This window comes from Pituophis catenifer, unplaced genomic scaffold (genome assembly GCF_029215685.1).
Source record: "Pituophis catenifer annectens isolate HBS135680 unplaced genomic scaffold, rPitCat1.0.hap2 SCAF_1, whole genome shotgun sequence".
In the NCBI taxonomy this organism is placed as follows: domain Eukaryota; kingdom Metazoa; phylum Chordata; class Lepidosauria; order Squamata; family Colubridae; genus Pituophis; species Pituophis catenifer.
In genome coordinates, this window is record NW_027256881.1 from 14,498,306 (window position 1) to 14,514,321 (window position 16,016).

The window sequence follows — 16,016 nt, forward strand, 5'->3', positions numbered from 1 at the left end:
AACTACATCTTGTAAATTAAACCCAATACTGCCGGCAGTCTATCCCTCTAAAGAATATTTGCCCCTTTCGTCCTTTCCTAGTAATCAGATAATAAAATACAGCACCTATAAATAAGCCAAAAAAATAATAATAATTATATCCATGTATGTGTGTATATGTGTGGGTGTGTATGTGTATAAATATATACACATACACATACACACATTCATACCCATACATACACACCAAAATGATCTATTGTTAGTTTTAAAGATATGGCAATAAAGGAATCTAAACCAGCGAATCTGTAGAAGCCATAACTGATAAAACAGCTTATTGAAAAAAGGTGGCAGTAATGCACTCTAAGCGTGCACAAGTACGTAAGAAAATACCAACGTATAAAATTGCACACATGCACACACACATACGCGCACTCATTTCTCCATACACTTCTATGCTCGCGCATATACACATAGACAACAGGAGGAGCTAGAGACAATTTGGAAAATCGATTCTGTACTTTGATCGGCCCTGCGGCTGTCATAAAATAACAGGAAGAGCTTAATTATTTTGGAAGAGGAGAACAGTTCCTGTCGTGTGCTTTGGTTAGCCATTTTGTAGTTTGACATTGTGATAATCGAGGGTTCTGTACTCTTCTTCTGGGCCCACTCCCTTTTCGTAACCAGTATATGCCATGGGACCATAGGTAATCATTTAGGGGTGCTTAACGATACTCCAAAGAGGCTGAAACAGTGGTCCTTATTCTCTGGAGTAGGTGAGACCAGAATAGCACAATGACTGATTGTTAAGCCCCAGATCGTACTAAAATAATGGGCCCCAGTAATATTGTCCTACGAACTATTGCCAGCTATGAATGATGGAAACTCATCTTGTTGGGTAAGGCTTCTCATTGTACCACCACACTCTTTTTGAAACTGATGCCAAGTTAATCTTTCTTGCCAACCAACCCCTCTCCATAAAAAAAAATACCACACACTGTATTTTGTGTAGCATATATCATTATGCCACCTGCCTGACTGCCTGGCGTGTATTAAGGAGTGTTTCCAGGTGCCCATGTAATTTATTTATTTTCTTTCAAAAAGCTGGTGTTTTTTTCTCCCCTTACAGATCACATGGGTCAATGATTAATGCGGCATGTGCAATCAGGTGGTGTTGAGGACTAGTAACATATATGGACTTGTTGGCAAGGCTGGCATAATGCAATTTAATCTGAACCGATCAAGTACATCCCTCTTCCAAGCTGTCTCCCACACCTCCCAGAATGAGGTCTGATCCGCGTGCTTTGTGGTTAGAGGTTAAAAAGCAGATTATAAAATACCTAGATTTCAGAATTTTTCTTCTTTTTTTTCCTGTCCTGATTTGGCCTAAAATGGAGTGTATTAAACAAATTCCAGCCAACAAAGAGACTAGAATCAGTTAAAGCTATGAAACAATGTGCACTACAAGTCAATTTTCTATTCCACTTTACAAGAAAAACACTGAAGTCAGCTACCACAAATTAAGATGTTTTCCTGATGTGTCTTTTTTTTTTGTCTGTTTAAAAAATACATGGAGTAAATGCGTTTTTTTTTAAACCCCAAGTTTCAAACAATACTCTTTCTTGAAAATATTTAGGAATTCAAACTAGTGTGTTTAGAGTCGGGTTGACTGTGCAATCTCTTAGTGGCAACTGAAGAGCTACAAAACAACTTTTTTTTTTTAATCTCAAAAAATCTCCCCTCCCATCTTTTTGTTTTCCTGGTTAAAGAAGATAATAGTGTATTATTATCGCTCTGTTTAGCCATTAGATGGCTGATAAAAAGCCCCCCCTTTTAAATATGTGGGTTTAATTTTTTTTTCTTGTTTGTATATATATTTTTGTTTTAAAGCCCACACCAAAGAGGAGGGCAGAAGGCAAAAGCTGTATGAGTTTTTTTTTTCTTCCCCAGAAACTGTGGAAATCACTTTAGGGCAATTAATAGAAACACTTCAGGGTACAAAAAGCTGGACAAGTTTCAGTTTTCTTCCTTGAAAACACAAACATAAAACTGGGCTTAAAACACTCCTTTTGTTCTCTATATGCACCTTGGCCTATGGCATTTTTTTGCCCCGTGGCCTGCAGGGCGGTAAGTGCGGGACACAATAGAAACCAACAGAGGTCCAAGTTTTAACTTCCCCAGCCCTGTGGAGCTGGGTGAGCTTAATCTCAAAACTCCCATTCAACGGGCTCCTCTCGACTCGCAGCCTTCTCCAAACGGTGGATTATACTGTTCAAATTTGCTGCCTTCTTTTTCCTCAAGGTGTTGTCCCGTGTGTTCTTGGAGCACGCCGCCTCAGAAAAGCTGAACAAGCTCTTGAGTGAGTTGGATTTCTGAGAGCTGGTGATGGCCAGCGTGGAACTGGTACTTGGCACAATGGGCACTTTCTCCACACTTTCTCCCCTGGGCTTGCAGGAGCTCTGCCCTGCAAGGACTGAGGTAGAGGCATCCTCGTCTGGAGCACAGTTGGGCCTGGCCTCCAGAGTTTCTCCTGAATGTTGAGAGCTCAGTGGAGAACCCTGACGTGGTGCTTTGAGCCTTCCCTCGTCGTCTGTGTCTTCCAAGCTCTCCATTCCCAACTGGAATGTCTCCGTTTTCTCCGAAGATCCGGCGTCTCGCAGTGCCTCTTCCCCTGCTTCGAAAGCCGACGCTGCTCGCCCTCCCTGAGACTTCATGGTTGCATTGCTGAACTCATCTGCTTCCAGGCTGCCTTGTTTTGTATCCGATGGGCCTTCCGTGTCCACCCCATCACAACTGTCTCCTTCGGAGCTGTGAACTGCCCGGTTACTTCTAGCTGAAGGAGAGTCACTCGATCCAGCCTGGCTCTGGCCTCCAGCTTGGATTTCTTCAATAAACAGCTCTCGACGAATACGTGACCTAAAAGAAACATGGCAAGAAATGAGTGTCACCACTGGTTGTAGCTGAGATAATAACGGTAGTTGCGCCTGGCACTTCCTCCAAGGACATCAAATGGGTGAATCTGGGATGAATCTATCATCATTACAGAGCAGGGGTGTCACACTCAAGGCCCGGGGGCCAGATCTGGCCCACAGGGTGCTTAGATCAGGCCCGTGGGGCCGCCCTGAAAAGAGGAAAGGTCCGGCCCACAGTGCTCTTGCCATACGCGGCCTTCCCAAGCTCTGTTTTCAGCCACGATGGCCTCCTGCAGCCCTTTGCCAGCAAAAACAGAGCTCGCGAGGGCCATGCACAAACACCACCCCCAGCTCCATTTTTGCTGGCAGAGCGCTCAGGCCACAGGCGCCCTAGACACGAGTGATGTCAAGCTGGCCACACCACCCTGGCCAACCCCCCCCTCCTGAGGTCAAACACAACCCTGATGCAGCCCTCAATGAAATTGAGTTTGACACCCCTGTTACAGAGGTTACTTAGGCTGAGAGGAAGACAGGCAACCTTCAAGTCTGAGATTAATTAAGACATTAATTTGATACAGCTATTTAACAGTGAAGTCCTATTATGTACTTGATCAAAATGGTCTATTCACTACACAAGTAGTCCTTGACTTACAACAGCAACTGGGATCAGAATTTTCATTGCTAAGTGATGCGGCTGTAAAGCACAACTGCGTCACTTAGTGGCAGCAATTCTGCAGTCCTATTTGCCATCATCAACTGAATTCCAAGGTCTTTAGATGAGGCAATTTGCTGCTGGCTTCCCACAACCAGTCAATTGGGAAGCAGCAAGTTACAAGTCCCAGGCCCAAAGGAAGGGAAGTGGGTGGGGGATGTGAGAGGCACAGGATGGGTCAGGTGTATGAGGGTGCACAAAAGATGTGGTGTGAGTTGGGTGTGCGAGGATGTGTGGGATAGGTGTGGTGTGGATTGGGTGCCTGAGAGGCATGGGATAGGTCAGGGAGGGTGCAAGGGGATGTGCAAGAGGTGAGATGCACTATGAGTTGGGTGTATGAGGATGTGCACAAGAGGCACTATTGTTGCAGGTTGGGGAAGGTGTACGAAGGAGTGCATGAGAAGTGTGGCACAGGGAGGTTGTATGAAGGTGGTGGAACAAGGAGGATCAGGGAGGGCCTCCGAGCAGCCAGTACAGGTAATCCTCAACTTACAACAGTTCATTTAATGACCGTTTGAAGTTACAATGGTGCTGAAAAAAAGGGACATATGACTGTTTTTCACACTTACAACCATTGCAGAATCCCCATGATCACCTGATCAAAATTCAGACACTTGGCAACTGGTTCATATTTATGACGGTTGCAGTGTCCCCGGGGTCATGTGATCCTTTTTTGTGGCCTTCTGACAAGCAAAGTGAATGGGGAAGCCAGATTCACTTAACAACCATGTTGCTAAATTAACAACTGCAGCGGTTCACTTAACAATTGTGGCAAGGAAGGCTGTAAAATGGAGCAAAGTTAACAAATGTTTCACTTATCAGCAGCAATTTTGGGCTCAGTTGTGGCCAAAGATTACCTGTAAAATGTGATGTCAGAGGAGCTGGGGGAGGGTGTGAGGGTGGAGGAAAGTTACAACCTACAACCTTCCCTGCCATTTCCCCCACTGATTCTTTTGAGTAAACTGGCAGAGAAGGCTGCAGATGGTGATCATGTAATTGTGGGATGCTTGGCAAGTAATTGTAAACATGAATGGGTTGCCGAGTACTCAGACCACAGTCATGTAACTGTGGGGATGCTGTGTTGGTCTGAACTCTGAGGTCTGGTTATAACCAGTGGTGGGCTGCTGCATGGTCGCAAGGGTTCGGGCGAACCCTTAGTTCTGATCGCTGGCTGGGCCCGCCCACCCGCCCCTGTTCTATGCTATCCATTTATAACTTACTTTCTGGCTTGTTGGCTGGCCCAGCTGCATTCCGCGCCGTCCCTGCTGTTCTCACCGGAGCTGCCTGAGCTGATTAGGAGCCTGTTTGAAGCTCCGTTTGTCTCCCAAAGGGGTGTGTGCAAGTGAAGTGAGCACATATGCGTGTGCGCTCACAACCAGCGAATCCTTTGTTAAAGAAAGTGCAGCCCACCTCTGGTTATAACCACCATTCATTCTTGGTACGGTCTCTGACCGAATGGTCATAAACTGAGGTCTACCTGTACACTGCTTCTGTTAGACACGGACCAAACTAACAGCTGAAACTGAAAACTCAGCTACAGTAAAGCAACCCCCCTTCTAAGGGGCTTCTGGGAGGAAAAGGGCAAAAGGACTGCTGGTTTTGCAGTGAAATAGGAAAAACTCGGAGCTACCTACCTATAATTGTGGAACCAATTAATGACGGTGCTGGTCTTCAAGTTGAGCTGTGTGGCAAGTTCCTCGATAGTTTTTGGTGATGGGTATGGCTTTTGCTGATAGGCTCGTTTCAGAGCTTCTTTCTCTTCCGGAGCCAAGACAACCCGAGGCTTCTTGAGCTGATGCTGTGGTTGTGGGCTGGCCCCCTGGCTGTAATCTATTCCAGTGGAAGATGATTCTGAAGGCTGGCTGTCACTGACGGAGCTGTGCCGCCGTTTCATGTATGCTGGAAAACAAAGGAAGCCACGCCGTCAGCCGGAGACAGAAGCGACAAATGGGGAAAGCTGGTTCATAATGAAAAGGCTTTGCAACTCTATGGGGCATATGAGAACTGCTTAAAACTGGTTTACTTAGCCAAGACATAACTATTAAGACTGACAGTTTCTTTCCATGTTTCATGCACAAGATGTTTCTAGTCATCCAGTAGGGTACTGTGTGGAGTCTGAAATGCGCTCAGAAGCTGATATACGGGATTGTATCTCATAGTAGATCAAATCAGACATTAGATCAAGATCTCCTGGAAAATCTTTTGGTGAATGGCAAAAGACAGCTGTTCCCTAACAGTTTAACATTTGCAGTAATACTCCTCTCTTTCCGCATTTAACTATTGAAACAATGCTTGGCTTAATCAACCCGTTAGCAAGGGCTTTCTTTGATTTTTGTTTAATTATAAACCTTCTATAATAAATTCCTCAGTTTAGAATTTGGTAACTGTAAGCGCTTATCTTTTGCCTAAGTTTTCAGCAGGGAGTTATTTCAGATTCAATAATAATATTAACAATCAGTGAGCCTCCTAGTTAACTGCTGAAAGAAGATTGCGCAGACTGACTACAAACAATAGTACGACAAAGTAGCAACAATAGTACAATGGAATATCTGCAAGAAAGACCACTTGTCTGCAAATGAGAACCGGTAGGATCACAAAATAGACAAAATAATAGAAAATGAAGACCTATATAGATATTGTTTCCTGATTGCTTATTTGTACCCTATGAGTATCATTAAGTGTTGTACCTTATGATTCTTGATGAACGTATCTTTTTCTTTTATGTACGCTGAGAGCGTATGCACCAAAGAAAAATTCCTTGTGTGTCCAATCACACTTGGCCAATAAAGAATTCTATTCTATTCTATTCTATTCTATTCTATTCTATTCTATTCTATTCTATTCTATTCTATTCTATTCTATTCTATTCTATTCTATTCTATTCTATTCAAGTTATCTGGGATTTTACTTATTTAAAACATTTATACAGTATAGCTGCCTGTCTTCTAACCAGCCCTGGGCAGCTTCTAATCTTCAGCATTCAAACAAACACCTGCCATTAACATCCCAGACTTAACAATTGTTGAAAAGAAAGACAGAAAAGGTCTGGAGACACATAGTAGACACTGGAGTACCTGAAGACAGCAGAAGAGAAGAGAAAGAACTGGAGACTATTACAAAATACAAAGATCTGAAAACAGAAGTAGAATGACTGTGGCAAAAGAAAGCAAAGTTAGTGCCAATAGTAATAGGCACCTTTGGTACAATTCCAAAATATCTGGAGTGCCACCTGAACACCATTGGCATCTACAAATCAGACAATTTCAAAAGGCAGCTTTACTTGGAGCAAGCTGTATCCTGTGACAATACCTTTAACACCATCAAACAACGCCTGCCTATTCCAGGACTCGATAGGTGGATAAAAATGCCAAATCCAGTCTAAACAACTGTGCAGTGAACTACAATACAAATTCTACCATCCTGAAATCTGCCTATCTCTGGCTTAGATCCACAGGAGGCCAAGCAAGTTGACCTATGACAATTAATGTCTTGACTAGTGTGTTTCGTAATATCCAGCATGTCTTAACAGAAATCAGTATACATCAGCCTCCATGAAAATCTTTGTAACTGAACCAGATTTATCTACCTAATACTTCTATTCCCTGATTGATGCTTCAGCTTGCAATCCTGAGAGATGCCTCCTACCTCTTTCTGTCCTGTTTTGCAACTTTGGAACTCAGCCTTCACCTGATGTAAATTTGGGGTTGGCTCCTGGATCTTTGCCTGCTGATTCAGATGCCTGATTTGCAGCCCATCGCTGGCTGTGTTTATTGTCCTGCAGCTAGCCCAAGGTCCCATTTATTCTACCTGAGATGCTAGAGGTCATATTGGAGGATTTCTGCTGGCAAAGCATCTATTTCTTCATTATAGGTCCTCCTGTAAACATGAGTATCCTTGAACTGCCATTTCTGCTAACCACAAGCAAGCTACCTCCTTTCTCTAGAGAGAGAACAGTGGGTCTGCATTTCATTTATATTTATGGTTAAAGACTGAAAAGTCCTTTTACAGTAGCAGTCATGTCCTGCATAACTATGCCTCAAGTAATTCTATATTTCCTAAATTAATTAAAAAGTTAAATCAAATAATCTAATGATACAAATAATTTAACATTTGTTAGCTTTACTAAGGATGCCAACAAACTCAGCCTTCCATCCTTCTGAGATTGGTAAAATGAGGACCCAGATTGTTGGGGGCCATATGCGTAAACCGCTTAGAGAGGGCTGTAAAGCATTGTGAAGCGGTATATAAGTCTAAGTGCTATTGCTATATTATATCACATACGTACTTCATGAAAGCTTCATGAAAGCGGTGGCTAGAGTGTGAATGACCCTACTCAATTACTCACTTAGGCTATTTTTCTTCACTTCTTAGTCTTGTCCCATTAAACCATTGTTTTCAATTCACAGGTAAGGAAGCAGTGGCAACTAAAATTTTATCCTTGGATTTCCCTCCAGGTCTTCTACTCAGCATGGGGAAGAGCCGATCAAAACACTTATTAAACAATTCATATCAGACACAGAGTATCAGCTGGACTTTGCCCAGGATCCAAACTTTCTTGCCAGTGAATCTAAAAGATACTCTGCTTCTTTCATGGCATATTTAACTAAACTCATACTACCTAAACATAGAGGAGCTCTACTCTGGTATGATGTCATGCCTTCTCTATAGCTGTCCTTGAAGAAGAAAAAAGGAAGATCCCCTACTTGGATTGATAATGCCCCTGTGACTCTGCACACCTAAAACTAAAGAGAGCAGGTGCTTCCTGTACTACAGAGACATTGACACTCAGCTGATCTTATCATTACAAATTTACACCACTTTGTTTCTTTCAAACACTAAATCTGCCACCATACACAATGTGGCCAGGTTCTGTGCAGCAGTACTCAACATTTATTGGATAAGTTGTGCTTGCTCAACTTCATAAACTAAATGTAATGCTTACCTAGTTTGCCATATTAAGACGCTTTGTCACTTGACAGTCTTCTGTGCACTGACTTTTTATGCTCCCCATCTAATACTCCTAAATCTTTTTAGATTTTCACTTCGTATATGTACTTTAGCTCTTAATTTATGTATCTTTTATATCTACTAGCTTTTTGTAATTCTTTATAAATTTTATAAACACACACAAACTTACATATCTTGATTTTTTTAAAAAAATTGCTTCTTTGTAATGGCTGTATCCCATCCCCATACAGGTCTATGATTGTAATAGACTAATTTGATTAATTGGTCTTTGGTGGATCAGATTATTCCATACTACCTTGGTGGTTCTGCTTGTTAAATATTTTGATTGAACAAGTTGTTTGAAGAGTTATCAGCATTTAAGATCACAAGGGGGCGCTTGGAACCTATGGAATTTGTGAGTCTGCTTTCCTGTTTGGAGATGACTGTTTTGATGACTTACAACAATGATAGGGAACTTAATACTCCTGGAGCTGTTATTAATTTCCAGCAGTGTCAGCTGGGGCAGGTTTCTACCTCAGAAATATGTGGAAGTCCACAGGTTTTGTATCCCAGCGATTAATGTTCACCAAATGTGACCTGGGCTGTCTTGTAATGATTGAAGCATCTCCTAGAGAGCACACCAATTGGGTCAGCCTTACACAGAGTCCTTGTCCTACAATCTGTGTATGTGGTGAAATGATTTCTGAAAACCTTATGACCATCTATTACAGCCTGACTTAATCTAGTATCCTCCTGATACTGGAGACACGATAGCCATGAAAAGCGATAAAAATGAGTTTTTCTACTGCTCTATTATGGTCTTCTATGGAAATAAAATATTACAAAATGAAGACAAGATAAAAGCCGACAGTTCAGATATGGTGGCTGGATAGCTTTAATTAAGAGGGGACTGAACTAATTCAAAGGTGATTGGGTTACTGATGGCTATTAGTCTTGATGGTTTTTCTCTCTCTTCTGAATCAGAAGCAATATTGGGCAGAGGCTACAAATTCAAACTCAGAATAGAGCTGGAAGGGATCTTGAAGGGTTCTAAGCCATCCCCATGCTCAAGTAGGAAACCCTATATCATTTCAGACAAGTGGCTGTCCAGTCTTTTCTTAAAAACCCCCCAGTGATGAAGCACCTACAACTTCTGAAGGCCAGCTGTTCCACTGGTTAATTGTCCTTACTGTTAGGAAGTTTCTCCTTAATTCCAGGTTGTTTCTCTCCTTTATTAGTTTCCACCCACTGTTTCTTTTCCTGACCTCTGGTGCTTTGGAAAATAACTTGACCTCCTCTTCTTTGTGGCAGCCCCTCAAATACTGGAGTACTTCTTTCATATCACCTTTTCTCTAGACTAGCCATATTCAAATCCTGCAACAGGTCTACAAGTTTGAGTCTCTAGGCCTTTAATCATCTTAGTTGCTCTTCTCTGCACTTTTTTTTTTTTCTTCAAACTCTTGACATCTTTTTTTGTAATGTGGTGACAAAAACTGGACGCAGTATTCCAAGTGTGGTCTTACTAAGGTTTTATAAAGCGGTACAACTTGATGGGTTATCTGAAACTCATTCTGGCTTGTAAAATCTGAATATGTGGATAGGGTGCTCTCTCTGGTATGTTTGTAGCTGTTTGTGGGATGCATCCATGCCTCCTCGGCTCCTGTGTGTAGCTGTGGTGGAGGATGGTAAATAATGAACTGGATCCAGGAGGTTTACCAGTGCTTATTTGTCAGGGTTCAAGGCTTGGACATATGACAGAGATGAAACTGGTTTTATTTATTTATTTGAATTTATCAGCCATGCAACTTCAAGGAAATCTTGTTGATAACTCTGGTCAGGATTTGGATGGAAGTACTGCCCCATTCTTGATCTTCTGAGACCTCTTGGCTGCCTTTTTCCTTCTGAAGGAGGGCCAGTGAACATTTCTCCTGCATGGCTTTATGAGGATTGTGAAATGAAAGCACTGCTTTACAGTGTTTCTGCTCCTTCTTTAACACTCAGTTCCAGCTGGTGGTGGAAGAGGTACTGGCTCAAGGTTGCTTTACAGATGTTTCAGGGTTGAGCTCTTTTCTATCTGCTCTTTAATAGCTATATGAATTGACTGCGAGATCTTTCATTAGCCTGGGATACAATATCCTCTGTATGTTGATCACATCCAACTATGCATCACTACCCTAGGCTGCATAGGAGAGGCTATTAATGCCTTGTCCCAGTACCTGAAGACGGATGAGTGTGGATGAGACAAAGTAGGTTGAAGATATAGCAAAACATAGCAAGGTGAAATTGCTTCTACATCAAGAGCCGTGGTGGTGCAGTGGTTAAAATGCAGGACTGCAGGCTACTTCTGCTGACTGTTGGCTGCCGGCAGTTCGATTCTCATGGGCTCAAGGTTGACTCAGCCATCCATCCTTCCGAGGTGGATAAAACAAGAATCCAGATTGTTGGGGGCAATATGCTGACTCTGTAAACTGCTTAGAGAGGGCTGTAAAAGTACTGTGACACAGTATATAAGTCTAAATGCTATTGCTATTGCTATTGCTATCTCAAGCTATTTCAATACTGGTACCCGGCTCTAAAGCAACATGTAAGTAACTCATAGCTATTGGGCAAGTGAGGGCCATAGCCACCAGGCAGAGGGGATCTTCCCCAGTTCTGGATGGTTTATCAGTTACTGCCCTACTAGAACAAGAAGGCATTGTGATAATGACCCTCATCACTGCAGGTAGTCCTCAACTTACGACCATTTGTTTCATGACCATTCAAAGTTATGATGGCACTGAAAAAAAGTGACTTGTGATCAGTCCTCATACTTATAACCGTCAAACTCTCCCTGCAGTCACATGATCAAAATTTGGGTGCTTGTCTACTGGCATGAATTTACGACAATTGCAGTGTCCAAAGATCATGTGATTGCCCATTTGCAATCTACCCAGGGGGACCTCAGACCAGCAAAATTAATGGGGGAAGCTGGATTCATTTAATGATTTAATGAAGCTGGATTTGCTTAACAAACACAGCAAAAAATGTCATAAAATCAGGTACAACTCACTTAATGACCGTATGGTTTAGTGATAGATGTTCCGGTCCCAATTGTGGTTGTAAATTGAGGACTAACTGTATGTGCTTGGATTATTGCATGTGTTCCATGTGGGATTACAGTTAAAACAATTCTGAGCCAGCTAGTAAAGAATGTGTGGCTTACTTGTTGCCATAAGCACTTTATATCAGTGGTCCAGGACCTGCAGTCACTTCCTACTGCCTTCTAGGTGCAATTCAAATGGTAGCTTTAATCTATAAAACTAACTGGAATTGAAATATCTACTTCATGTATCCTTGGATAAAACTGCTTGTACTTCTCCAAACAATTTGAAAAGTGAGGTAAGACTTGCAAGCTTGGCTTTTTAGTGGCCAACTCTGGGTTTTATTCTAATAGCATCCTAATAGATCCTATCTAACTAGCTTTGTGGAAGCTGCTAAAAACTAAATTGATTCAGAAGGCTTACAGTGATCGAGATGATGTCTACAAAGGGTTATTTTTTCCTTTAATTATCAGAGTTATATCCCATCTTTTGCTCAGGAGCTTAAAGCGATGCATAATTATGGCTTATTTAAGGCATTTACCTTAGACGTTTTTATATTCTGCAATTGTATATATTTATTGTAAAAAGTATAGCTGACTGCATTAGGCACACACTGAATAAATAAACATTATTTATGCATTTATTGCATAGATAACCCACCATTTTCTCTGGAGTTCCTATGTTTTGTGACACAGAAGCTTTCTTTTTCAGCTATTCTTTTTCTCAAACTTCTTTTCTTGGAAAATTATTGGATAAAAGGGGACAACTAACTCAGCGTAGATGTTTCTACTACATCCCTGGCTGCAGGGGTAGTTTAATCTTATGCTTTTGACTGATTTTAACATTCCTGGATCATATTAAACACTTCTTCCCACACACTAACCTTTTCGATGTTTTATTTATTTATTTATTTATTTATTTATTTGGATATCTAAGGCAACCCAATTGAAAACACCAACTCTGGGTGGCCCACAAGCTGTGGGAACTGCATGACTCAGAAGGTTATGCTCTTGGCCAGTGATATTTGAAACATATTGAAAACATTTTTCAATTAAACGAGAGAGTCATCCTGGGCTGGACATCAATTCCGCTCCCTTCGACCACAGAAATGACAGAAGTTACCTTTCTTCTCCATGCGCTTCATGTCCATCAGCTTCTCCACATTGTTTGGGTCGTTGAGCCACAGCTGCATACGCACAAATGGCTCCCGGCCCTTCAAGCTCAGTTTGTGCCAGGGCTTTGGGCGAGCAAGGAGGTCTGAGACTGAGCCTTGTGTGAGCCCCAGGATCGTTTCCCCAAACAAACGCTGACCTGCAAAAGAAATGCAAACATTACGTTATCTATGCTAAAAGGAGAGAAAAATACCAAGTACAAGAGAAACAAGACTTTTATAGATCTGGATGCAAATGAAGGAAAAACAATATACTTGAAAATCAAAAGATGCTCGATTGTTTGGGCTTTTTTTTAACAAGGAGGATACAATCCCTAAGAACCAGCAAGCAGTTGATAGGGAGATGGCTAATTCTTTTGGCCACTAGAGTGCTACCTGATATCTGTACTGAAGAGGAAGACTGATCACAGCCAGTCTTTAAATGCTTTTCATGTCAAAGGCCTGGAATTTGGCACACCAATTCATTCACAGAATGGGGTTACAAATAAAATGCTTCTGTTTTGTGTAGTAACCGTGAAAAAAAAAATTAGCTTGCTCCTTAGGTCATGATACAAGGAACGTTTTGATTCAGAAGCTCTTAAATCATTTTGGATTCTGAATCAGTTCTTAAACATGTAACAAAGAAGAGACACATTAACAAATGGTATCTGAATGGTCAACACCTTGCAACAACCAAGACTGTCAAAGGGCTATACCTCCAACAGGTATTCACCAAAGCAAGTGGCGTGCTCAAACTTTTCTACTTTCACTATCAGCCTTCTGGTATTTGAAGTTCTGTACAGTGAGAGCCAGCCTGGTATTGTGGTTAAGGTACCAGGCTAGAAACCAGGAGGCTGTGGGTTGTTGGGTATAAAAACAGCGTGTTGACTTTGGGCCAGTCATTCTCTCAGTCCAAGGAAGCAGGCAATGGCAAGCTACATCTGAAATCTTTCCAAGGAACTGCGGGGAAATGTCCAGGCAGTCACTTGAAGGCATCTCTAAGGAACATGGGCAATTTCTAAACCCGATAAACAAACAAACAACAAACTAAAAAAGCAAACAAAACCAAATCCAACAATGATCTAGCGTTAGACAAACATATACTTTCATACATTTTTCCCTAAAAACCTTTCTTATTTAATAAAAGTCAACTGATGATTAATGCTTTTCATTAAAGAGTAAAGGCTTGTAAAGTGATCTCATGAAAGCAGACATGCAAATAATAGTAAAAAAAAAAAGTGGGATAGGATAGCATTATACTGTAATCCAAATTAGATATGATTAAAATCAGAATTAACGACGTGCTTTAAAGACTCCAGCAGTGAAGTGGGATATAAATCCACAATGGAAATTAAAAAAAAAAAATCCTTTTGATTCTGGAGTTCCTGAAATGATTTATGGAAAATGAAGCTGAGGGAAGAAATGCATAATGCCTTTTGAGGGTAGAAAGGCCTATTCTACAAAAATTTATGACTGTGTTATAATAGTTAAGGCCTGGACTGGAACCACGTGGAGTCCCAGATTTTACTCCTGGAAGCTCCTGTAATGACATGGGGCCAGCTTCTATCTCTTTCTGCCAAGCCTCCCTCAAAGAGTGCTATGTTTGCTGCCTTCACGGAATGAAAGGTGGGATATCAATCTTGTAAGGAGATAAAAACATATTCATATTGCCTGCCAGTCACCAGAGTCTATGAAGCACATGTGTTGTGCCCAAAGTAGGGCATCTCCTCACGCAAATCCCAATCAATTGATTATGGTTATGATAGCCGCAAGACTTCAAGACTGCAACTTCAAACCAAATGAATTACACTCAAATGTAGGCCCATGAGCGAATGTACAAGAATGCCCCTCCTCCCTAATTTCTTTGAAGGTCTAATTATCTGGATAACTTTGTCCTTCCCCCAGGTTGCTGTTTTCATGGGCAAAAGGACAAGACTGATTCTCCTAGCTGGGAGGACTTCCTGCTGTTCCAAGGTTGAAGACCTTACAAGGGAGATAATGGAAACAAAGACTAGCAAGCAGACTGAAACAATTTCCAACCAGTATTTCCTTAGTCAGCTCCTGCCATTCAGGGCACCAGATGCTCAAACCGTACTGTGATCAGGCTTCATAAGAGTGCCATTCCATTAAGCTAATCGAAATCATTCAAACAATCAACCTGGCACACTCTTGCTCCCTGCTTAGCCGCTAGCATGCCAAAGCCTTCTGGAGGGCAAACTGTATGTTTTTTTTTAAATTCCAAGACCAAATGAACCTTAACTATCAGGATGGAGTTTTCATTTATTTTTGCCTTTTACAGAAACTTTCTTAGTGAATGAGTCTGCTCCAAGTCTAGTGCTCAGTTCACATGCACATCTGAATCTGTGGAAACTTAAAAAGACTACCATACTTCTCCTTCCAATTTGATGTCAATTATACGAATTTGAAGGTTCCCAATTCCTAGGATGCTCTGGTTTATCTTTGCAGTGGTGGCTGAAAGGACGGGTGCAAAAATATGTCTGTCTTCCCTGTTCTTCTTGCATACCATAAATGTCATTTATGCAGCAACATTTTTTTTTGAAATAGGAAATAATTTCCTTGGATTGATTTCATTTTAGCAAGCATTGCCTTGCTGGAAACATTTACGGGATACACCGCCGCCATCTTGCCTAACTCATTATCCTCCAGATATGTTGAGACTATAATTAGGTAAGCATTCTGGAAGTCTAACCCATCTGGAAGGTGCCAAAATGGGAAGGCAATGCAACCTACTCACCAAAGCTCCATTAGAACAACAGAAGCACAGAATTGAATTCTTTCAGTTAAAGTTAAAGGTCTTAGGCTTTAACCACTTATTTAACCAGTAGACTGACTCACTTAAGGCCATTCACTCTCTCTCAACCCTAATGAAGGAGACAATGGGAAACCGCTTTCAAAATGAGTCCATGTGGTGACAAAGATTCAACCATAGACACAAAACAAACTCTGGAAGGATTTAAGCCAGCAAGTCCAACCTTCTGCTATCTGCAGGAATCCAAATCAAACTATCTCCAATAAGATGGCTTGATGGTGGGATGGATGGCACATAAATTTAATGAATAACCTGGCTCTCCATCCTCTACTTGAACACGTTCAGGAAAAAGAAATCTACCACCTGTGGGTAATTGGCTCCACTTATTTGTTATCTGTTACATTTAAAACTATCTCCTATGAAAACCAATCTCAAATCATTTTCCAAATTATAAAATGTAATAATG

General features: G+C 41.5%; 1 protein-coding gene across 2 annotated transcripts in view; it reads right to left on the reverse strand.

Annotated features, from left to right (window-relative positions):
• Positions 1-16,016, reverse strand: part of CUX1 (cut like homeobox 1) — a 363,893-nt gene that overhangs the window by 44,871 nt on the left and 303,006 nt on the right. Inside the window, exons 22-24 of one of the 2 annotated variants that reach the window (XM_070932084.1) lie at positions 12,753-12,941; positions 5,238-5,502; positions 332-2,895 (exon numbers count right to left, since the gene is read on the reverse strand). The exons of the other annotated variant lie outside the window; for it this stretch is intronic. Of the exons in view, the coding sequence (XP_070788185.1) occupies positions 2,187-2,895; positions 5,238-5,502; positions 12,753-12,941 (1,163 nt within the window). The 3' untranslated portion in view covers positions 332-2,186. Of the gene's footprint in view, positions 1-331; positions 2,896-5,237; positions 5,503-12,752; positions 12,942-16,016 lie in introns of those variants that run through there. 2 annotated transcript variants of the gene reach the window in all.